We start from the raw sequence: 25,000 nt of genomic DNA, 5'->3' as shown, positions 1-25,000 counted from the left end.
AAAAGGTCTGGATAGTAGCAGACATATCGAAATTTTTAGAAACAACACAACACTTTTTTAAAATTTAAAAACATGTTTCGACAGAAACTTCTCTCATCTTCAGTTTAAATGACAAAGTACAGAGTTGAATATATAGTGTGAACCAAAATGTTTGGCGAAACTACCCGGCATTTTTCCACGCACGCACGTCAGCACACTTTCAGTGATAAGCCGTCGCACATTTTTAAACATTTACAAAATTCTGAGCATTGCCGCACTTTGTGCTCTAATGACTGTTTTAGCATCCTAGGTCACCCTTCTACCACCTCACAACTTAAGATAAAAGAAGGCATTCATATTCAATGGAAGAAACCTACACTTAATCATCAGCTTTATCATGTTAATTTAAAACTTTCTTTGTAACATTTTACATTGTCATGTTTCCTTTTGTTCTTATAGTTAATTAGCATTTTGGCTCACACTATATATTCAACTCTGTACTTTGTAATTTAAACTGAAGATGAGAGAAGTTTCTGTTGAAACATGTTTTTAAATTTTAAAAAAGTGTTGTGTTGTTTCTAAAAATTTCTGCAGTGATAATAATGATAATGATAATGATAATGATGGGGCACTGGGGTAGAACAGGTGGGTGCCTTGGCCTACCACTGGAATATGGATGCTCCCGCCCACTAGAGTCTTGGGTGGCACCTTTGGCAAGTGCCAACAGCCCAAAAGCCACCCTTTTTAGGGTTACAACAACCTCATTTGATGAGAGAATGTCAAATATTGAATTTCACACTAACGACGTCAACGGGACTTGAGCTTGTAGTGAAGGTGTCGCGTCCGGCAAGTGTCCTGTGGATCAGCAGCGCTGGCAGGGTCGTCATCCTGCTACTGCTGAACAACTATAGAAGAGATTAGGAGGGTCAAAGGAGGATAACAAACGGTTGTTTGAATGTTACATCAGGAGTGAACCAGAGAGGCGAGGGTACAGAAAATAATTGTTACCTATGGAAAGCCCATAACATCAACAACGAACAAGCAGAAGTCACCGAGCAGATATTGACTGATCAAATACGCCAGATTAAGAACAAGAAGTGGCTAGAGACGTTGGAGCAAGAGGAAATAGCCATGCGAGTAAGACATGAACATCAGGAGATTGAAACTATGTAATGTACAGAGCTCCATGCAACAGATACACCAGACTATGAATATTAGGAGACTGAAACTACGGGGCTTCCTACCACAGATGCACCAGACCATGCAACAACATCTGATACCCAAGAAGAACACCAACGTGAAGACGAACCCAGAGTTTTCATTGCTGAAGAATTACAAGAAGAGGTCAGCCAGGAACTGGAAGCCCTTTGGGATAGGATCCTAGAAATTATACAACTATAACAGAGAATAGGATTACCATCACTGAAGTCATGCGAAAGAACGAAGGTGAAAGCAGAAGTTGGAAAAATCAATGGAGCCGTCAAAAGGATTCAGACGGACAACTTCACTGAACTGAATTCTTTAATTTATGCAGCTGCATATGTTACTACAGAAAGAATGGGAATGATAAAAGGGAGGAAAGGGAGAAGAACTGAAGAGCCATTCTGGAAGAGAAAGATTAAGGGGAATATCGAAACTTGACGAAAAGACCTGAGCAAGATTGAGGAGGTCCGAAAAGGAAACATGAGGCTGAAACAAAGAGAGAGGGAAACGTTGAACAGAAAGTATCATCTTGAGGAAAGGGGCACTTTGTATGTCTCAGGCATGTTGAAAGAGAGGATCAAGGCAAGTGGAGTTAAGATCAAAAGATACGACGAGAGATGTCAACAGTTCAAACAGAACCACCTATTTAGAACCAATAAGAAGCTGTTCTACAAAAAACTAGATGGAAAGGAACGAGGAGAAACGGTGTTACCTGATCCCGCAGAAGCAACCTCCTTCTGGAGCAAGATCTCGTCGTAGGAAGTCGGTCACAATGAGAGAGCATCTTGGCTTGAGGGTGTAGAGGTGGAGCTCAGTACAATAGAGGTGCAAGAAGATATCAGCATCACTGTGGAGGATATTAGAAATGGAGTGAGCAAGATGGCAAACTGGAAGGCAGCTGGCCCCGATCTTGTTCAGGGGTTCTGGTTTAAGAAACTGACGGGATTGCACTCTAGATTGCAAGAATGCATGCAAGACTGTATATTTCAAGGGAATGTACCAGAGTGGATGGTCAGGGGAAGCACAGTTTTGATACAAAAGGACACAGCGAAGAGTGCCCAGGCCAGCAACTACCGCCCTATTGCCTGCCTACCCATGATGTGGAAGCTCTTGACAGGAGTTATGGGAGAGAAGTTATACCACCACTTGGAAAGGAATTGACTGCTAACAGATGAACAGAAGGAGTGCAGGAAGGGATCCCGAGGAAGTAAAGATCAATTGCTTGTAGACAAGACAATCCTGAAGAACTGCCGGAGAAGGTTGATAAACTTGTCAATGGCTTGGATAGGCTACAAGAAGGCATATGATACTGTGCCGCATTCATGGATCCTGAAATGTCTGGAGATGGTTGGGGCTGCCAAGAATATGATCTCTATAATCAGCAACAGCATGGTGAACTGGAAGACAGTATTGACATCAGGAGGAATGGCCCTCGGGCAGGTGGACATTAGGAGAGGAATTTTTCAAGGTGACTCCTTGTCACCATTACTGTTTATAGTGACCATGTTACCCTTGACCCTAGTACTACGAAAAATGATGGCTGGATACAAACTGGCAAAGGACATGAAGCCCGTTAACCACCTACTATTCATGGATGATCTGAAGCTGTACGGAGCTAGCAAAGATCAGCTAGACTCACTTGTTCAGGTAGTAAGGATCTTCTCGCAAGACATTAAGATGTCTTTTGGGCTAGACAAGTGTGCTTTCCTGGAAATGAGAAGAGGAAGACAAGTTGGCAGTAGCGGAATAGAACTACCCGACGACCAGCATATCGGGGAAATAGAGGAGGAAGGCTACAAATACCTTGGCATCTTACAGTTGGACCAGACTCTCAACACCAAGATGAAAGGCAAGATAACATTGGAGTATATCAGAAGAGTCAAGAACATTTGTAGATCAAAACTCAATGGAGGAAATTTGATCGATAGCATCAACACCTGGGCTGTAGGTGTAGTACGCTACAGTGCGGAGATTGTGGACTGGATGGAGGAGGTAGCCGACATGGAAAGAAGAACTAGGAAGATATTGGCAATGAATGGCTGTCTGCACACCAGGAGAAATGTTGCGAGGCTGTACCTCCCAAGAAAGGAAGGTGGAAGAGGACTGATCGGCAGCGAGGAGTTTGTAAGAAGGGGGAGGAAATCCCCTCATGGCTACCTAAGAGAGAGCACAGAGTGGATGCTTCAAGCTGCGTTGAAGGAGAAAGTGATTGTTGAAGGGAGTCTGCAGGACTATGAGAGGAGGAGGAAAGACGAGAAAGTTAAAAACTGGAAGGAGAAAGTCCTAAAAGGTGCATTTGTCCAACAAATATCAGATGAAGCTGGAGAGGAGTCTTGGAGATGGCTCAGGGATGGATTCTTAAAAAAGGAGACAGAAGGTTTGATTCTTGCTGCTCAGGAACAAGCTTTAAGAACAAACTCAATCAAGTGCAGCATAGATAAAACCTCAGAGACACCACTGTGTAGATTGTGTGGAGATGCCACTGAAACAGTACTAGTACAACACATTGTCAGTGGATGCAAGAAGCTTGCCTAGAGAGAGTATAGGAAGCGCCACTACAAGGTGGCCCTGGTGAGGATTACCTGGGACATGACTATCTACACAGACAAAGTGCTGAAACATAATCGGCCAGATAGTATTCTAGTGCATGAAGACACATAGAAATGGAGACTTATTGACATAACTGTGCCAGGGACCAGAACATCACCAGAACTGAAGAGGAGAAGGTTGAAAAGTACCAGGAACTAGCATTTGAAATCAGAAGGATTCATGGAGCCTCGAAAGTCACAATAATACCTATTGTGATTGGTGCTCTTGGAAGCATATCAAAAGGTGCAAAGACCTGGGTCGGTTTGGCAAGCTAGATTTACCTTACTTCCTAAAAAGTGTACAATTATCGGCCATCCTTGGAATTGCTCACCTGTTACGGAAAGTGTTGTGTCTCTAAGCCAAGGGGAGTTGCTAAGACAATAAACATTACCCAGTGGAACAACTGGAGAGAATCGAATTGAATAATGATGATGATGATGATGATGACGATGATGACCGTAGGAAGAAGGAGAGGGAGAAGACGGAAAAGTATGCTCCACTGCGCTGGGAGTTAAGGAAGCAGTACCCTGGCTATGTCGTGGAACAATGCAACCTAGTGATTGATGTGCTGGCGGTTGGTCTGAAGAATTAGAGAAGACAACAAAGAAACTTGTGGGCACTAGAGGAAAGAAAGTCCTGAGAAGGATGCTGGAAGCTATTATCTCAAGTTCGCTTAACGTAGCGCGGGCCTTAAAGGCCACTGTCAAAATAATTTTACGAACTTTAGGAATTAAAGAGTATTAGAGAATTTCAAGGATTGTATTTCCCTTTAATTTATTTTTTTTAATGTATTTGATCATTTTAAAACGCCTCTTTTCCTAGAGACTTATGTTCCGTAAAAGGACATAGGGTACGCTCTGCACCCTATGTACTTTTAATGTTAGAGCATCCATACGTGTAGACTGCAAATAATAATAGTGATCATCATCATCATCATCATCAAGTATAGCCCCCTACGCTGGGAACTCAAGCACCAGTTCCCAGGATATGACATTCGGCAGTGTAACATCATCATAGATGTCCTAGGAGGGTGGTCCAATGAGGTAGACGAGGCTATGAGGGAACTGTTCGGGGCTCAAGGAGGAGAGATTCTACTCCGGATGCATCTCGCACATCCTGAACATTACCCGCACACTGAAAGTGATGTCTTGAGGATAGCAGAAGAGTGAAGAGAGAAATTTTTAGCAATTTTAGTTTATTTATTATATATTGTATATTATACTAGTTACAGAGTTGTTAGCCTTAGGGCCTCTTGGGTTACGTTCGACGCCCCAAGTTGGCTAAATAGTGATCCATATGGCATACGTTTTCACTGTCATCATCATCATCATCATCAGACTTATATGTGTCAAAAGCCTAGCTTACACCGACTGTAAACTAATTGTGAACACCTAACTACATAACTAGGTAAAAAAATCAAACAAAAATAAACAAACTCGAAAACCCTGCCCACCCCATAAATTGCCCTGAGAGTCACACAGATGGCAGTTCTTACGGGTGTCAGTTCTTAGGAGGCTCTCAATGTGCACTTTTCTCACCAGGTTCTTAAAAGAAGCAAGTGTTTCACAACTCTTAGTGTGGACCATATTACAGCACCAATATATTGAATACTTTGTTTGCCATAGGTGTTAATATTTCTTATGGGAATCATAAAATTATCCGAATTTCTCAGGTTATAACTTATAAATATATCACTAGGGCATAATTTATACTTTTTTTTTGTACATTATCATTGCTATCTCCGGAAGCCTTCTGTTCAGGAGTTAAGGGAGTTTAGCTCTGACAAGCAGTTCGTCATATGCACTACTTTTATCACAATATACTGATCCAAGGGCTCTCTTCTAGAGTTGCTAAATTTTCCGGCTATCACATTTTTTACACAAGTAACAGACCGTCTGACAAAACGTTCATTGTTTACTATTTAATACACAAGCAGGAGTGTTTTATCTGATAAAAGAGATTGTTCCAAAATAAAGTGGGAAGGAAATTGATTCGAGAGAGAACGGGCCATAGAGCTAATGCTTTGTTGGCATACGAGCGAGCTACAATCTTGGACAAAACTCGTTGGGAAAATGTGACGCTCTAATTTGTCTGTGGGATAAAGTTTATTGTTATTTATTATGATTAAATTCTTCTTACTTTCCCCCTCCCGCAATTCTAATGTTTGTTAAAAATATTATTAACATTGGTATGGGGGGGGGGGGGGAAGGGGGTAAGGACCAATATACTTTGTGAGTGCATGTCAAATGATGCTTAAGCTAGAAAGAGAGAGAGAGAGAGAGAGAGAGAGAGAGAGAGAGAGAGAGAGAGAGAGAGAGAGAGAGAGAGAGAGAGAGAGAGACGAAACTTTATTCATTTAACACAATGGAAGGGAGAGATACCAGAGGTTATCCCTTTTGAGGGTATCCTCTTGGATATTATTAACTGAGACTCGATTTTAATGAGGGAGAAATATCAGAGAACTCGGAGAAAACCCTCGGAGTCAGATTGAGATCGACTGAAACTCAGCCCACATATGACCTCGAGGCCAGGGTTGAACCCAGGTTGCAGAGGTGAAAGACACGGTTGACAACCGTTTTTGATTCCATAAAAAAAAATTATATTACCTAAAGGACCGACTAGGTGGCCCTACATTTTATTTTTCTTGTGTTTCTATACCTTCAAGGCATTAATTGACTATTTCAAACGGAAGATGCATGCAAACTTTCAAGTTTTGAAGAACTGCAATGCTGGCTCAAGGCAACACACATCTGCAGTTGTGTCATCACTAGCCATTATTTTGATTGTGGAAAAGTACAAGATCGACTTGAAAAGAGAAGAAATCATCTTACTGTTGAGATGCTTAGCACTTGATGCCGACCTAACGGAGAAAAAGTGTTCTCTTTACGAGGCTGTCCTAGGTGAATTTAGCGATGATCTCAGAAAGTGAGTATTTCCAACTGCAGTTTGCCTTTGTGGCTCGTGGAAAATGAAATGGAATTTAGAATTTGTTATTCCTTATGATTCCTTTCGCCCTACCTTGGGTTTTGCATCCTAGTTATCAATATATTTTCACACCTTCTTCAGGGTATTATTTTCTCCAAGTCTCAGTAATTAGTGATCATGACAGTATAACTATTTTATTAGATATGCAGCTGATGCAATTGAGAATCTTTGTAATCTTCTAATAAAGCAAGCCTGGGGATCCCATCCAGAGTGGCTTTTGGCGGTACCAATACTACATTTCCTAAGAGACGAGTCAAAACCCTTTCAGGAACCAGACATGGCTGGATGGCCAAATACCATGGCCTGGTGGGGAGCCGAGAAGCTCTGCATTACAGAATTTCAACGATCTGCGACGGCTAAGCAGTAAGAAATTTATCTTCTCCATAGAGAAGGAATATTAATGTTGTGGTGCAAAGCCCATATGACTATTTTTAGCCCTTTCACCGCCAAAAAATGCAAATTGACACTTTTTTACTCTGTCTAACGCCAGACGATTTTACTCGTCAATGGGGAAGCCCTCGGCAGTAAAAGGGTTAATTAAGTACAATCGATTCTACTCTGTCTAACGCCAGACGATTTTACTTGTCAATGGGGAAGCCCTCGGCAGTAAAAGGGTTAATTAAGTACAATCGATTTCTGTACTTTTTAGCTAGCCAACGTAACCCTAACAACAACGCTATACAAAAACTGAAAGTAATTCCACTATGAACACCATCAATATACATTGCCAGATTTTATAGTTGGAGCAGGCAAAAATATCCTTGAAATCTTCCTTTCAGTCAAATGTGGGACGACCATGGCCCAAACAATTGTTTGTATTAGCATTAACACAAAATGTAATTTGTGTTAATGGGAAAAAAAATATCTCAAAATACGCAAACCGAAAATGACTTACGTATTGGAACTAACTTAGAACAGACACCACTAAACCGATGCCTACAACCTGCCGCACCCTACAAACGACTCATCGACGACATCAACAACAGACAAATAACACACTGATTTACTCTGTCACAGTACTGCCCAACGTATTCTACGATAAACGTACAGACCCTAGACCTACAGCTGGATCGAAACGCACCAATCACTGCTTAGTCTTCCCAGCCAATTACATCTAGGCTCAACTGACAGTCGACCAATAACAACACGAATAAATTGACCAATGACATCTACGACCGGAGTTCTTATAGTATCTACTGATGTTACACAAATCACTTGACTCTGAAGATTACGTCTGTTCAGGTTGTCGAAACGTCACTGTCATCTCAAACAGCTCTTTTCAGGACTACACTTACCTAGACCATTTACGAAAATGACTTACGTCGTGCAGCAGGCAGCCTAGGGCCAATTATTTTATGCGAAGTGTAGGGTAGGTCTGGCTTAATCCTTTCATTCCCAAGGGGTTCCCCATGGACGAGTATAATCGTCTGGTGTTAGACAGAGTAAAATCTGTATGTGTCGTTGGCACTTACGGGAAAGAAAGGGTTAAGACTGCCCACGGCTTAGATGAGTTATTCATAAACCACGCCTAAACTTGATTTAATTCCCATTATTAAGACGCAGACGAACCGAATTTCACGAGGTCCATGGTTAAATGGTGCTTTTGCAAGTCCTGCTGTGGTGGTACCTTCAGCATGCATTACAAATTACATATAAATTCATTTGATTAATTTGCGTGGAGCTGAGAATGCCAATAAGAAAAAGCAGGACAACAAATTTTTACGAGGAGGAAAACGCAGTAACTCATTTCAGAACTAGGGCAACAGTTTCAAGAGATTAAGAACAAGAATTACGATAAAGGGAGTACGTTAAAGAAAAAAGATTTACGGTATGGAATGCAATTTTAGATCGCTATAACACAGTAAACCCGAGTGGAAATCACAGGGATTTGAAGGCACTTTGAGCATGTTGGAAGAGAATTGATTTAAAGATGGGAAGAGTGCGACAAACACTCACAGAACTCACTCATAGAACTTTGCCTTTTTGAGATTTAAAAAATGAATTGATGAAGAGGTTAAACGCTAAAAGGTTTATAAAATACATTTAAAAACGCGAACGACGTTTTGGCGCTACATAAAGGTGGCAGACATGAGGGGTCATGTTGCAGGGACATGTTGCAGCAAGAAAAAACCTGTGTAGTGCACACTGCGGCGACATGTAGCAGGGACGTGTACTGGCGACATGTAGCAGAGACAAAATCACAACATTTGCGCAAACAAATGTTGCTGCAACATATCCCCGAAATACGTACCCGCAACATTTTCATGTGTGTGCAAATGTTTTGATTTTATCTCTGCTACATGTCCCCGGTACTCGATCCTAATGCATCTCGCCTCAGTGTGTACTACACGCCTTTTTGTTGCTGCACCTTGTCCCTGCAACATGAACCCTCGTGCCTGCCCACCCTTACGCCATTATCAAGTTAAAAAGTGAAAAGTATAATGATTGGCGGACAATTTGTAAAAAACTTCTATTTGTAAAAAAAGTCTACCTAGAAGCGTAATGCGATGAGGACTTGTTGCATGGGTGACATGGGGGGACCTATTGCTTACGAAAGCGAAAGCGTCTGTGATCGTCATCATTGTACTCTTCAAGAGGATTAGGCCTGTCCCTTAAGGTGGCTCCCTAGAGTATTATTTTGCGAATACCCCTACTTCAGGGCACAAGTTAAAAAAGGAAACGTAGTTAATTCCTCTTAAAGTTTTACCTGTAGAGATTTACCAGTATGGGTACCGATATAATAAGGCTTATATTTTTGGTGTCAATGGTTCGATTATGGCCGTTACCATGGCGACATTGCATCTATTGACAGGCAGACATTCTTATTTTTGACCTAAATTTCTTAATACTTATTCTTTTCTTCGGTGAATTTTTTTTATTCTTTGCCACATTATGGAAATGATATTGCCTGATATTTCGAAGTGGTAAAAAGTCAAGGTCGTTTAGACGGTTTTGCCAGTATTCTGTAATTTGTCATTTTTTTCTTAATATAGTCGATTAGCCCTGACAGATTCTGACACATTTTTGGTATTTGATAGGAACTGTATGTTAGAACTGAGCCAATTTTCAAAAAAACAAATTACCTAAGGGAACTCGAGAAAATTAGCAATTTTACAGATTTGGTCACACTGACGTCACAAAAATTAAAAAAACGAGCGCAATTTTGGCTTTATGCCCCATATCATACTAGTGCCCAGCTTGCGCGCGGCCCTAAAAATCTAGGGAGCCTCCTTAAGTTACATTTTTTGAAGTCGCAGTAAGATGAATGCCCCATTGACGTAGTCGTCTGTATCTTGCCCTTTCACTTATGCCTTTGTGAAGTGAGGCAAAAGTGAAATGGCTTAAACTGCCCATAAAGAGGGTTAGCTTGCTTTGTTGTTTAATTGCTGGCTAATGGTGATGATTATGATGAATATTTATTAATCCATGAATTAAAACAAACACTTGCAGACATACGTGCGAGTTTAGAATGCAAAAAAAGGGATACTCTGTAAAAAATACGATTTTACCTAAAGGAATTAAACTACATAAATTTTAAAAGATATCTATTTACAAAGCAACGCTTAAAGCGCTCTGTGCGAATGCGTGGTAATATACAATCATGACCTCGTTAACGTAATGATTGGCATGTACGTTTACCTGGTAAGAGATCTTTTCCAACAATGAGTATCTGTAATTTTTCCCCATAGTTGTCCATAGTTGTCTAAACCCCGTGTAACCCTTGACGAAGCTGAACTTTGTCTAAATAATGGAAACTTATTGCGAAACTGTGGTTTAGACCAGGACTTTTACAATCCCAGTGTAAACCTTGTTTATCCCTTAAGAATTCTTGTATAATCTACATCTACAATCAAATTTGCCCTCAGTAACCGCTCGGGCACACCCCCTGCCGTAAACAACACTATAAACATGAAAATTAGCGACATGAAGACAAAAGCTCAACCAAAGAAAGTATCGAAAGAAAACCTAATTTCTTTACTTTTTTTTGTATTTTCAGGGATTTCTCTCAAATGTGGCCTCTCCTGGAATCAGCTTTTGAAGTTGATCGTCTCTTTAAGAGGACTTTTTTGCATGCCATTCCCGTTTGGAGGCTCAGTGAGTTTGTTTCCACTGGAATATTTCACGTTTCCGATATCTGCATCGCTTTGGTATCATTCTTCCCTGAAAGTCTGACGTCAAAGGAAATGGTTAGGAAATAAATAAGTGATTGAGAACCGTTGTCATTTTAGCCATTCATGATTTGCTCTTCTTAAAACACTTGCAATTAGTATTTGCCTTTTATCGTTTCGCCATTTGTGTTCATTCGTTATGTTTTAAGAAATTCCCTGTCGATCTTATGGTTTGTTTTTTTTTATGTGCTAGGTGAAGATTGTCGAGGAGTGTATGAACGCCATGATCATTATTTTGGAGCCGAAACAAGATAGGTGAGCATGTTGGGAGGTTCTATTTCTATGTATATCACAGACTGCATGCTATTCACATACTAGTGAAGGATGAGATGTGTGATAAAAAGTCTTTTCCCGACAGATACCCCATGGAGATCACAGAATTCACAGTTGATGTGTGTTTGAAGCTGACCACGAAGTGCATCAAAAGTATTAATCTCCTTAGCGATGTGGAAACCCTCTGCCTATCAATACAGCTGTTATTTTTAAGCATCCACAAGTTCGGAGAAAGTGAAAAAAACCAGTCTCAAGAAAGAGAATCTTTGAAAGGAAACATCACTAGCAGACTTTTAGAGAGCCTTGGCAAGAAAATTGATGACGAATTTCAATCTGAGATGGACAAAGCCGACATAGAACGGGAGCTTCAAGTATGATTTACTCAGTTTCGTAACTAAATATTTCTCCATCGTCTGGTTCCCAGAGGCGCGCAAGAAGAACATGGTTTCAATGTTAATGAAAACAAATGATAACCAGTTTCCCGTTTTGTTTTTATTTGCTGTAATTTAATTTGCCGTCTATGCTAATGATACGCTAGGACTTTTGAAACCAAGGAAATTTTCTAGCATTTCTTTCATTAAGGCCTAGTTTATACGTCGCTTAATTCTAGGTCCTACTTTAAATGAAATTCGACGATAGAGCGACATCTAAAACAAGTTCAATTCGTCTGTTAAATGGCCCTTAAATTAAACTTGTTTTAGACGCTTTATCCGTCTTAAGAAGACGGATAAAATATCTTTAAAACGTCATCAGTTTATCGGTTGCACCATCGTCGCGTACATTGCTTTCGTACAGTTTTAATTTGCACCTCTGACCAGGTTTATTGCATTCCAGCTGAGAAATAAATTCGACCACAACTCGACGCATTAACGCGTGAAACCACAGCACAATTAACGTCGACGGAAGAACTAATTTAATTGGAATTTAATTTCGTCTGAATTAAATTCGATGATAGGGCAACGTATAAATTAGGCCTAAGAGTTCACTTTTCAGACGGATTGTAAAATTCAGAAAGTGGTTGAAATGGTGACAGCCAATGGAAATGCAGTATTCAGGTCAGGTGTATACCTTTTGAACAGTTAAAAAGTATCTAAATTATAGAATGACTTTTTGGGCCTGTTCACATGGAGCTGGGAGGCCCCAGGTAGGAGAGGTACCTCGCCTACCCTTAGTCAAAAAAAGGGAGCCTTGACATGCAATATTGTGTTGCGGGGTACCCCCATTCAGCATTCACATGGAGAAAATTCACCCCCCTTAGCAGGTTACCCGGCCCGGCTGACTGGGCAAGCCGCCTCGGTGAGGTACCCTCATGTGAACACAACCAAGAAAAAAAAGAGAAATTGTATGGAGAGATTGGTTACCCCACCGAGGCGGGGTACCTCACCTTCCCGGGATCTCTCACCTCCATGTGAAGAGACCCTTAGGGTGCTTTTTTTTTGGGAAAATCCAAAAACAGATTTGCAATCTCAGATCAAATGGATTTTTGGGCTTCAAAAAAACGCAAAATTCGAAAAAAGAAACCCAGAGTTGCGTGCAATTTGAAAAACAAACAAACAAAAGAAAAAAAATTGCTGTTAACTAGTTTGTTTTGGAGAAATTCTTCAATGAAAATTCAACCCGAACAGAAAAAAAAAACCTTAGCGATCGATAAAAAGAAATGAAGAAAATTATGCGTGCTAAGGCACCAATCGAATACAGAGGGTATTTTTGCAGTTTACATTTAGCTGTATGAATGGTGCTAACAATATTATTGTTGTCAAGAAACTTTTAGTGTAATTTCTGGTGTGGAATTTGCAGGAAACCCAACTATTTTTGACCTATTCGTGTCTTCGATCGGCCGGTAAGTACGGCGCTAGAAAAACATTTGGGCGAAAGTGTCATACACGGTAGCTGTTGTGTATCATTTTGCCGCTTGTCAAAAATTTTTATTCAGATTTTATTTTTGACCTATTCGTATCTTCGATCGGACGGTAAGTACGGCGCTAGAAAAACATTTGGGCGAAAGTGTCATACACGGTAGCTGTTGTGTATCATTTTGCCGCTTGTCAAAAATTTTTATTCAGATCCTATCCTAAGAAAACGCTGAAGAGGTGAATCTCAAAAATCCGGATTTAGATTTGATTCGAAGTATCCTCCTCGAGTGTGGATACTTTGGATTCATGATCCGTTTTTGGATTCAAGAATCCGTTTTCCGATTTTCCCAAAAAACCGCATCCTTATATACGGAATAGTTCTTAATGTACCACAACTTACACAGAACAGGGGTAGTTAGGACACTGATTCTCATGCAGGTGTCACGTGTGCAAATCCCGCTTTCCCCTTTTTTGGGAAAGAAATCAGACTAACTGGGTTCAAGTGTTTATTTTTACTGCAGCTGAGAAAGATTGATTCCTTACAGAATTAGTGCTCTATGACGCACACTAATTAATAAGCACATTATATTTTTAACACCCTCCCGGGCGGCCGAGATGAGATGACTGTCATAGATATCTTAGAAGAAAATAGGTACGGTTTTTAGGAAACATTAATGGGACAGGTTCTTGATTTTCTGAGCTGCAACTTGCGCTGCTGCTCGCTTAGGACGGGTTTGCTTATCGAGACAAATTTCATGCTCTTTGTTTAGTGATGTCTGCTTAGTCAACTCTTCCTTTTCATCTGAATGTATCTGTAGTGGATATAACTTTTCAATTGGTCTTGACAATTCTCTGCCATTGCTCACACGCAATGACACTGCTCTTATCAGATCATCTTTTGCACGATGTATTTTTATGATGGAACCAAGATGATTGCGTGACGTGTCATCATGTATCAAAACCATGTCTCCAACTTTGATTTTTTGGTTATAACTCGCTCTCCTCGTCCAATGATGTTCACAAGGCTAGTAAGGTATTCGTTTCTCCACTGCCTCCAGAACATCTGCATAAGCCATTGGTGATATCTGAATTTCTTTGTAAATTCATTTGGCGTCAAATCGTTTGGTAAGTATTCAGGATCTTACTCTGTTGATTCTGGGCAGGGAAGTGCCAACAATCTGTGACCACATAAAAAGTGTGATGGCGTCAGGGGTGGACCATCATCGATATCACCATAGGTGTATGTAAGAGGTCGGCTGTTCAGTGTTGCTTCGATTTCAGTAAGCATTGTTGCAAGCTCTACTGCATTTAGGGAGGCTCTTCCGATCGTTTTCTTTAGTCTTCGCTTCATCAATCCAATCATTCTTTCATAAAACCCTCCCCACCACGGCGCTCTTTCCGTGATAAATTCCATTTTATACCGTGGTTTGCAAGGAATTTCTGACACTCTGCTTCCTTAAGTATTTGAGTTTTTAGAGGTTGTAGTACTTTTGAACTTGCTTGGAAAGTTTGGGCGTTGTCGGAGATGATACACTCTGGTACTCCTCTTCTACTTATAAATCTTGTGAATGCTTTAAGAAATGCGTTTGCGGTTTTGTCTTCTACGAGTTCCAGATGTACAGCTCGAATGGCTGCACATGTGAATAGACAAACATAACATTTAGAGGTTTCTGTTTTATTTTTGCGGACATACAAGGGGCCTGCATAATCAACTCCTGTCACTTGAAAAGGTTGGGATCCGGTGACCCTTGGCTGTGGTAGTGGTGGAAAGTTGACCGATCGAAAAGGTCTTCCCTCTGCTTTCTTGCATGTCACACATTGATGTAAGGTTCGTTTCACAAGCTGTCGTCCTTTCAGGATCCAATAGGTCTGCCGTAACTGGGTAAGTGTTTCACGGACTCCAGCATGCATGAGCATCAAGTGGGTTGCTCTCATGATGAGTTCAGCTAAGTATGTGTCTTTCGGTATGAGAATTGGGTATTTGGTATTGCCTTGTAGTGGTGCGTATTTCAGTCGACCGCGACAACGTAACAATTTTTGTTCATCTATGTAGAGACCAAGCTGACCGACTAAAGGTGGAAGGCTCGTCATTCTGTTTGTCTGAAGTTGGGTTATAATCCCGCTATACGCGGATTGTTGAACAGCTCGTATCAATGCAGCTAGGGCCTTTTTCATGTCTGAGCTTGTAATCTGAGTTTCGAGTTCAGGTCCCTTTCTTAGTCGGCTGATGAACTTCATGACAGTAGCTGTAACTCGTATTGCTTTAGTTAGTGTACCATATTTAGCAATGTCGATTACATTTACGAGATTTGAACTCTTGGCTTTTGTCGCGAGGTAGGAAATTGTTTGCGCACTTTCGGTTTCTTCGTGTTCTTGTTCTTGTATCTTTGTCGTATCTCTGGCCACTCCGTTTTTTCTTTGGGTAACCATGAAGGACCCTTAAACCAACTTGTCGTTTTAGAGAGAAATGTTCGACTGTCCATTCCTCTGGTCAATAGGTCCCCTGGATTAGAAGCTGTAGGGCAATATTCCCAATGGGAACTACTGGTCTTGTCTTTAATCTTCGCGACTCGAGTCTGAATAAATTGTTGTTGAAGGGGTTTGGAGGATTTTATCCATGCTAATACGATTTGAGAATCACTCCACATGTAGTATTCTGTTATTATCATCTTGGGTTGTAAGGTCTGTGATAGGAATTCCCATAGTTCAGCTCCCAGTAAGGCAGCAAGCAATTCTAGTCTTGGCAGAGTGTGTTGTTTGAGAGGGGCTACCTTGCTTTTTGACATGACAAAGCTGCAGGTGTTGGTTGTTGTTCCTCTGAGGTAAGCTACCGCTCCGTACGCTAGCTGACTGCTGTCGCAGAAGATGTGAAGTTGTGCCTTTTCGTTATCGTTAGTGAGGTATTGTCTAGGAATTAGTAAGGAAGTGAGTTCTTTGATTTCACTTAGCCATTTTAACCATTTTTCTCTGTAGTTTTGTGGGAGTTCCGTATCCCATGGTATTTTCATCTTCCATAGTTCTTGCATCATTATTTTACCTTTTGCTGAAACTGGTTCAACAAAACCGAGTGGATCAAACAGTTTAGAAGATAGACTTAATACGGAACGTTTGGTTGTGGATTGTAGCGCGTGGATTTCTTGAATTAGCTTATCTAGCAATAGTGATAATGTGTCGGTATTAGAATTCCAGACCAGTCCCAAGACCTTGGTAACGGCTTCTGCACACGCTCCGTCTTGGGATGCTATCTTGTTCATGGTGTCGTCATTGCTGGTCCATTGTCTGAGATTCATACCAGCCTCTTTGAAGTCATTGTCTTGACGATGTGTAGTACTCTATCGCCTGTTGAGGGGTACTCGTTCCCGATAATACGTTATCCATATAAATGGAGGTTTTGAGGTCGTTAGATATCCAGTCATTCTTTCTGTTTAGGTGGTATTGAATGGTTGCATTTAAAAGGAATGGTGATGGTGCTGCACCGAATAATACCACACGGAACCTGTACGTTATTATATTGTCTGGATGGTTAACTGGTAGGGTTGGATCCTTGAGCCACAGAAACCTTGTAGCATCTCTGTCTTCTTCGTTTAGTTCAATTTGCAAGAAAGCTTTTTCTATGTCTGCGGTGAAAGCTATCTGGTTAATTCGGAAAGTCAACAGTATTTTAGACAGTTCCTGCATTAGATTGGGGCCTGTATGTAGGCAATCATTGAGACTTAATGCTGTGGGTGACTTCTTCGCGGACGCATCGTAGACTATACGCATTTTTGTGGTCGAGCTATCTGTCTTGAACACGGGGAAATGTGGTATATAGTGCAATTTTCCTGAGTGTATTGATGGGTCGTTTACGACTTCGATAAATCCTTGTTTCACTTGGCTTTGCAGTTGCTCGTCATATTTGCTGATTAGTTCTGGATTTCGTTTGTTTAGACTGCATTGAAGGTTAACTAATGTCTTCTTTGAGGGTGCAAAGTTGGACGGTAGATCCTCTGCAGTGTCCCGCCATGGAAGCGTTACTGTATACCTGCCAGAGTCCTTGTTAAATTGTATAGATTTGTAAAACTTTGCGTGAACGGCGTTACCGTTATCTTTATTGGTTTTGGGAACCGAGTTTATCTCCCAGAACTTAGTTAAAATCTCGTCTAGTTTTTCTCCTTCGTCTTGGTGTATTTCGAGCGATAGCATTGCGTTTGTATGATCGCTTTCAAGTTCTTTCGAGATAGGGCCGGATATTAGCCATCCCATTTTGCTTTCTGTGGTGATCAAACAGTCATCCTCAGATTTTTTCATGTTTCCTGTGATTAATTTTGCGAAGTTGTCGTTGCTGATGAGAATATCGACGTTTAGATCATTCTTGGAATTCAGCGGGTCGGCAAGATGCAATCCCTGTAACTCAGACGGTAATTTGACGCGGCCAATTGTGACGGGGAATGGGGGACAGATAGTTTGTGTTACTAGTGCATTGAGCTGTATCTGTTGTTTATCTGTCAGAACGTGTATCGTGACGACATCTAGCGATTTTTTGACGCTGTTAGAGGAACCGAATGTTAAGAGATTTATGTTTTCCTTTCGTGTCGATTTCAACTCGAGTTTCTCTTTTAGATTTTTGGTTATAAATGTTCTTTGTGATCCTGTATCGAACATGGCTCGAACTGTGAGCTGTGCAGTATTTCCTTTTAATCTAGCAGTTGGCCAGGACTGCATAAGTTGTGCCTAAGTGAACTGGCTTGTGGTCACCTTCTTGTGTTGACTTGTCGTGTTTCAATTCGGTCGTGTGTTGGTCACCATCTTTACATATTGAAGTGTGATGCTTTCTTTTGCATTTTAGACACCTCCCTTTCGATTTACATCGGTTTGACGAATGCTTGAAACCGGCGCAATTGAAGCACCTTTTATGTTGTTGCAAGAATGCAAGCCTTTCCTCAACGGTTTTTAGTTTGTCGCATTTTTCAGATCTGTGTGAGCCGTTGCAATATAAGCAGTTTTTTTCTTTTGGTTTGGTAGTTGACTTTGCAAGCGCCTTGGTCCGTGGTGGGAAAAAAAGGTGCCTGTTGTTGGGACTAGAACCTCGTCCTCTGATAGAGTTCTTTCGCTTGTTGCTGCTGTATGACTTCTTTCGCGCGTTTCTATTTCCTTCCGTAGTTCCGTTCTTAGTTCGACATTTGTCCGCGGATGGGTTAGCTCTGAAGATGAGGCGCGTTAATTCTTCCGGTATTTTCTTCAATAGAATTGGAATTAGAAGGTTTCCGTAGGAGTCCGCCTTTACATCTAGTGCTTCTAGACCACGTGTATTGGATTCACATGTATCATAAAATTCTCTTAGGTTAGTTGTGTTATTCGTAGGTGAAGGGACATTTATAAGCGATTCCATGTGTGCGTTTATTAGAACTTGCTTTTGCCCAAAACGTTCTTTTAGAAGTTCTGTTGCTTTAATAGGGAGCTTAAGCACGCGCGTTTTTGAGACGCGAACGGCAACCGGAAGTAAGCTGTTTTCACTTTTAACTTGTTTTTACACAACCACATTTACATTGCTGAGTATATTTTCCCCATTAGAGATGATTAGTATAAAAATCTGGGAGACACCACTGTCCTGGCACGCTAAATGCTCTCTTCCGGTTGCCGTCCGCGTCTCAAAAACGCGCGTGCTTAAGCTCCCTAATGTAATTGTCCGACGTCATTGGCAATCCGGCAATCGCGCGCGCAGCTTCGTCTTTTAGAATTCCGTTAAGATAAGACATCTTCTGGATGTTTGATAATTCATCGTTTTCATGAATTGTGGCGCTAAAACTATCCCAGAACGTTTGCCATTCAAGAGGATCCCCGTGAAAGGTTTTGAGTGTCATTTTGGGTAAATTGACGTGCTTTTTGCTGGTTGATGGAGCGTGCGATGCATTTTGGTTTGATCTTACCGGTGGATTCTTGTTTTGGATGTATTTTGTAATCCTTGTCTTGATCACTGATACTCTGTCCTGAAGCGTAAGCGTTTCTTCCACAACTCTCGCTATTTCGTCTTCTGATTCTAACAAGTGTACGATACTTGAGTCTAGAGCTGTGATTTCGTTTTCTCTTCTGGAGATACGAAGATCGCTGTTAGCTCTGCTGATTTGTCATCTTCAGCGCTCATAAGACGTTCGGCCTTGTTTATATCCTGCGTTACGTGACCTTTATATGCTCTTCTCACTCCTCTCAGTCGTGATAGTTCTTTAGGCATGTTTCAAGTCGGGTCTTGGCACCAGTTTTGGGAAAGAAATCAGACTAAGTGGGTTCAAGTGTTTATTTTTACTGCAGCTGAGAAAGATTGATTCCTTACACAATTAGTGCTCTATGACGCACACTAATTAATAAGCACATTATATTTTTAACACCCTTCAGGTGGCGTTTTTTTCGCTTGTCTCGCATTCAACTCCACCTCGCTTTCTGAAATGACCAACTGCCAGTCTCCTTGCAGTTGGCGTTCTTAACACACACGACCCCACACGACGATAGCTTTAAGTAGTACAAAGTCGGAATAAAAGTGCTTGACTTTGGTTTTACTTATTCATTTGCAACACCTCGGGAGATCTGTATGCGATTTACAGTTGCTCGAGTAGGGCTCGGCATCTCGAATGCCCATTCATATTTTCCCCTCGTATTGCATCTGTAACGTATCAAAATCCTGCAAATTCAACCTTATTCCTTTTATCCTGAACGTTTTATTGATCTCTTTTATGCAGGTCTGGAGTAAGCTCCTTGGTGCTGCAAATGGATTCCAAGGAATTCAAGGGTACCGGACACAGTTAACGGAGCAATTTGTCAAGTGGGCGTCACGGGTAAAGAGTAATCTATTTATCAAAACTTATAACCGAACCTTGTACTCGCCGACGACAAGGCAGTCTATTCTCCATTCGTGTTTACTACACGAGTATATTCTGCTGTATGATCCGACATGCATGAATTTATAATAATCAGCTTTTGGAAGCTGGTGGCTGGTAGTGATTGAAGAAAAGAAAATCAAATAAATAATTGATAAATAAATAAGCGATAAATAGATAAATAAAGAAATAAATTTAAAAATATATTTATGTAACTGCCAGCGGTAAAGTTGTGCACTTCATCAGCTATTTAAATTACTCAATGGAGAAACTGTAAATATATTTCTGGAAGTAGATAGCCGTGTGTTGTTTGGAGTGGTTAGTCAGATTAGAATGACGAGCGACTGGCTTAGATGCATCCTTGTCACTCTTCTCAACATTGTGAAGGTGTTCGCGGAATCGGTCGCCTAGTCGTCTACCCGTCTCGTCAATGTATAATTTCAAGTGAAGCTATGATCTTCGCAGTTATGAACGCAATTTTTACAATTGCGTAGAGAAGCCTGAAAAATTCAGGACTTCAATGGGGTTTAAACCTGTGACCTCGCGATTCCGGTGTGACGCTCTAACCAACCGAGCTATGAAGCCACTGACGTTGGGAGCTGGTTATTTGTGGGTTCTAATGGTCCCGTGAGGAATGAATCAATGATGAAACGGTATATGAAATGAATCATATATGAACTGCGGATATGAAATCAAGTGAAGCTATGATCTTCGCAGTTATGAACGCAATTTTTACAATTGCGTAGAGAAGCCTGAAAAATTCAGGACTTCAACGGAGTTTGAACCCGTGACCTCGCGATTCCGGTGCGACGCTCTAACCACCTGAGCTATGAAGCCAATGACGTTGGGAGCTGGTCATTTGTGGGTTCTAATGGTCCCGTGAGGAATGAATCAATGATGAAATGGTATATGAAATGAATCATAATTATATGAACTGCGGATATGAATTCTAGTCAAGCTATGATCTTCCCACTTATGAACGCAGTTCATATATGATTCATTTCATATACCATTTCATCATTGATTCATTCCTCACAAAAATCGCGAGGTCACGGGTTCAAACCCCGTTGAAGTCCTGAATTTTTCAGGCTTCTCTAAGCAATTGTAAAAATTGCGTTCATAACTGCGAAGATCATAGGTTCACTTGATTTCATATCCGCAGTTCATATATGATTCATTTCATATACCATTTCATCATTAATGTATAATTTATTGGATAACGTATGTTTATGCAATAAAAATGACATTTGCAGAGAGAGGTACATGTGAAACGATCGGTGATCTTAACAGATCGAATAGATCCAGATATTTTGCTAGTCTTAAGGTAATTCCCTTGAAAATGACGTACTATCCAGATTTCTGCCAAACTTGACAAAATTGATATTCATGCACAGGACATTTTAAAAATGCAGTAAAAAGATGCGGTGCATGCCCTTTATTTTAAGGATTTTTTTTTCTAATTACGCGAGAGGCGTTCAAAACTGGATCAACCGGAAAAATTCTTGTTATGTAGCAAAAGCTACTGAATATTACTGAAAAATTGAGCCTACATATTTGTCCGCGGCAACATCTTCCAGAAAAGTGATTTCAAATTGCTCCATTTACAAAAAAAATGTAAGCAAATAGAACCGCTACATCATCACCTCACACTCAGTGTCTGGCTCCAAATGCAGTTTTCTCGTCATTTATATATAAATTAAACACTGTAACTTCTACTGGCCAACTTTATTTCTCCTTAAAATATGTTTTCTGTGTACCTATTTGCGAGTACATAACACCATTCAAAAGAGGGGGTCACCGTGCTCGTTCAGGAGAAAATAACCATTCCTTGAAGGATTAAGCTCGGCGTCAATGAAAATCCGCCGATTTATCAATGTGTGCGAACTTATGTGCGCGCCAATGACGCAGGAAATTATACGCAGTAGGGGTACACAGTGCAAAACCGGGGAATCACAAGTTTTGCATTGTAAGCGCACGCATTTGAAGATGCCGGGTTGCTCGTTAGTTTTAACTACGCTTCTAACTAAAAAGTTGCCTACATTTTTGTCGCGTTTGAATGAAATTAGTGGAGGGTCCAAAGGGAATCTACCACTCTCGGGATCATTTTGGAGTAATTTAAAGTTATTAAGAGTGATACTTTTGACTGCGTGATTATGATGATGGAAAGTGAGGGTGAATGGAATGCTGTCATTCTTATCCTTTTGTGACGTTTGTAGTGCTGACTGTCAATCAAATTGTTGGGCGCAATGATGGCCCGCTTTGACCACAGAGACAGGATAGCCACATTTTTTGAAGACCTGGCACATCTCCTCTGATTTGTTGGAAAATCGGAGTCATCACTACATAGACGTCAAAGTCTAAGAAATAGAGAATAAGAAATGGAGTTCTTGACATGTGATGGATGTAACGATGAATACAACAAACAACTGTGAGAATCTGTGGGTTTGTAGTGCACACTGGTACATAACACGTTGCCACTGATAGAAACTTTGATATCTAGGGAAGCCAATGAAGTTTCCGAAATTTCCCAGGTATGTTTAAGAGCCGGATGAAAGGAATTGACGGAGGTTATAAACTTATCCAGTTCTTCTCTGAAATAGCGTCAATGCAGTCGTCAATGTAATGGCCGTAGAGTTCAGGTTTGGGGCTGTTGTACTGATTAAAAAAAATATAGTTGGTGTTCAACATATTCTTCAAAAAGATTGGCATAGCTAGGTCCCATTTTTTCCCCTTCGCTACACAATTAATTTGTTTGTAATAGCTGCCGGCGAATGAAAAACAGTTAAGCTTAAACTTTTTCGGCAAGGCGGAATAGCGTTTCCGAGCTTGGTTCTTCGACAGTGCGTTGATCGAAAAAGTGTTTAAGTGCTTTAAGACCTTCGCTATTGGGAATGACTGTGTATAGAGATGTAATGTCCATGGTGAAAATATGCTTGTCTTGGCCGGAGAAATTGAAATCGCGGAAAATTTCTAGAGCGTGTGTACTGTCTTGAATGTGCGATGGCAAAGATTTGACGATAGACGTCATAATTCTGTCTAAGTAGCCAGAAGTGAGTTCGGTAGGGCAACTACAGGATAGGGCGACCTGGGTTGTTAGGTTTTTGAACTTTTGGCAAGAAGTAAATGCACGAAGTTCCAGGGGTGGTGATGATGAGATTAGTGGCAGTGTCCGACAATTCTTGACTGGCTATAAGATTCTGAATGGTGTCTTTGACAAGGTTTGATTTGTGAAGGTGAGATCTTTCTCGACTTGTCATTGCGTTTACTACGATTTTTAAGCGCCGCCCACTCTTCCAAGGAAAGATTGGAAAATGTAGTGTTACGATTGAATTTAAGTTTTTGAATGTCGTGACGGCATTTTTAGATGAAAAAATCTAAAGAGACAAATTGTCCCTCTGGTGGAGTCCATTTAGATTTGCGAACTTGAAATATCTTTGTCCGAATTGTCTGAATCATCCTCTTTGTCATGGAAAAAGGCTTTTAAGTGAATGCGGCAAAGGAATTTTTCAACATCTTGCTTAATAGAAAATTCATTGGTGCGTTTGGTAATAGGGGCAAAATTTAGGCCCTTACTGTGAACAGTTTTTTTTTTTTTGAGTCAGTAAGCGGAAGATTTTCTGGAATTGTAACTAAAGTTCAGAGCGGCACTGAAGAATTTGTCTGTCAAGTACATTTCGTTTTTGGCACATACCTCTGATTGTAGTCCTTATAATATTACGCGAAAAATAATTTTCAGCGCATCGAATTTGGTGAAGATATTAATTAGAGTGAGAGAATGTAGAAGCATGAAAGTTTGAGCGAAAACCTTTAGGAATGACTTTAGAATTGAGTCAACGGCCGGTGAAATTGCTGTGACTACAAAACCTAGTTTTGGCGAATACGAGAGTGGCTAAACAGAAAGCTAAATTGTTGCTAAGTGTTGAAAAATCTGAGGATTTAAAAATACTAGAACACAAGTTTCCTAGTCGCAGCGGTTGAAGAACAAATGAATGAAGGGGGTAGTTTCTTTCCTAACAAACTCACTTGGACATCCCTAAATGGGCGGGATGAAAACCAAATAGACTATCTCATGGTTAACAGCATGTAGCGCCGCTCGCTGCTTGACGTAAGAGTAAGAAGAGGGGCTGATGCAAGCAGTGATCATCATCTGGTGACTGCAAAGGTGAGACTGAAACTTAGAGTAGCTGGGTAAAATAAAAACACCACCCCTAAATATGACATAAGTAGACTACAAGACCCTAGGACAAAAAAAATGCCTTTGTCCTACAGCTGAGGAACAGGTTCTAAACCTTGGGTAACATATGAATGAAGGGGTAGTTTCTAAAGAAACTGTGGTGCTGCGTCGGTGGGGAAGTAGTATACAAAAATTTGGTTTTATCAACGGAGTTGATAATGTAAATTGGCCACCGTACAGAGATTCTAAAAGCTGACGTTTCGAGCGTTAGCCCTTCGTCAGAGCGAATCGAGGGATTATGGGTTACGTGTAGTTTTTATAGTAGAGTAGGAGCTACGCTATTGGTGGTAACATGGCAAAGTGAAAAATAGGAATATATTAGTTAAATGAAAAGCGTTCGTTAATACCGTGAGGATTAAGGGTGCCGATTTGAAAGATGAATTTTTGTTCCAGATTCTTGCGGCTTTCCGTCGTACCTAGATGTAGGGAAAGGCCGCAGATAGCCATGTGTTTTTTGGAGTGGTTAGGCAGATTGAAATGGCGAGCGACTGGCTTGGATGCATCCTTGTCATTCTTCTCAAGAAGAATGACAAGAATCTGGAACAAAAATTCATCTTTCAAATCGGCACCCTTAATCCTCACGGTATTAACGAACGCTTTTCATTTAACTAATATATTCCTATTTTTCACTTTGCCATGTTACCACCAATAGCGTAGCTCCTACTCTACTATAAAAACTACACGTAACCCATAATCCCTCGATTCGCTCTGACGAAGGGCTAACGCTCGAAACGTCAGCTTTTAGAATCTCTGTACGGTGGCCAATTTACATTATCAACTCCGTTGATAAAACCAAATTCTTGGGTAACATAGACGAGCAAGATAGTGAAGAAGAAGAAACGGTAAATCAACAGTGGAAGCAAGCGA

The 25,000-nt window shown here is 40.8% G+C and overlaps 1 protein-coding gene across 2 annotated transcripts in view; it reads left to right on the top strand.

Annotated features, from left to right (window-relative positions):
* Positions 1 to 25,000, top strand: part of LOC137993535 (E3 ubiquitin-protein ligase rnf213-alpha-like) — a 191,815-nt gene that overhangs the window by 42,162 nt on the left and 124,653 nt on the right. For both annotated transcript variants that reach the window (XM_068839453.1, XM_068839454.1), the window contains exons 7-12: positions 6,437 to 6,696; positions 6,898 to 7,119; positions 10,754 to 10,943; positions 11,119 to 11,180; positions 11,284 to 11,569; positions 19,762 to 19,857. In XM_068839453.1, the coding sequence (XP_068695554.1) occupies positions 6,437 to 6,696; positions 6,898 to 7,119; positions 10,754 to 10,943; positions 11,119 to 11,180; positions 11,284 to 11,569; positions 19,762 to 19,857 (1,116 nt within the window). The remainder of the gene's footprint in view (positions 1 to 6,436; positions 6,697 to 6,897; positions 7,120 to 10,753; positions 10,944 to 11,118; positions 11,181 to 11,283; positions 11,570 to 19,761; positions 19,858 to 25,000) is intronic.

The sequence above is a fragment of the Montipora foliosa genome, chromosome 2 (assembly GCF_036669935.1).
Source record: "Montipora foliosa isolate CH-2021 chromosome 2, ASM3666993v2, whole genome shotgun sequence".
In the NCBI taxonomy this organism is placed as follows: domain Eukaryota; kingdom Metazoa; phylum Cnidaria; class Anthozoa; order Scleractinia; family Acroporidae; genus Montipora; species Montipora foliosa.
This window is presented reverse-complemented; position numbering and strand designations above follow the sequence as displayed.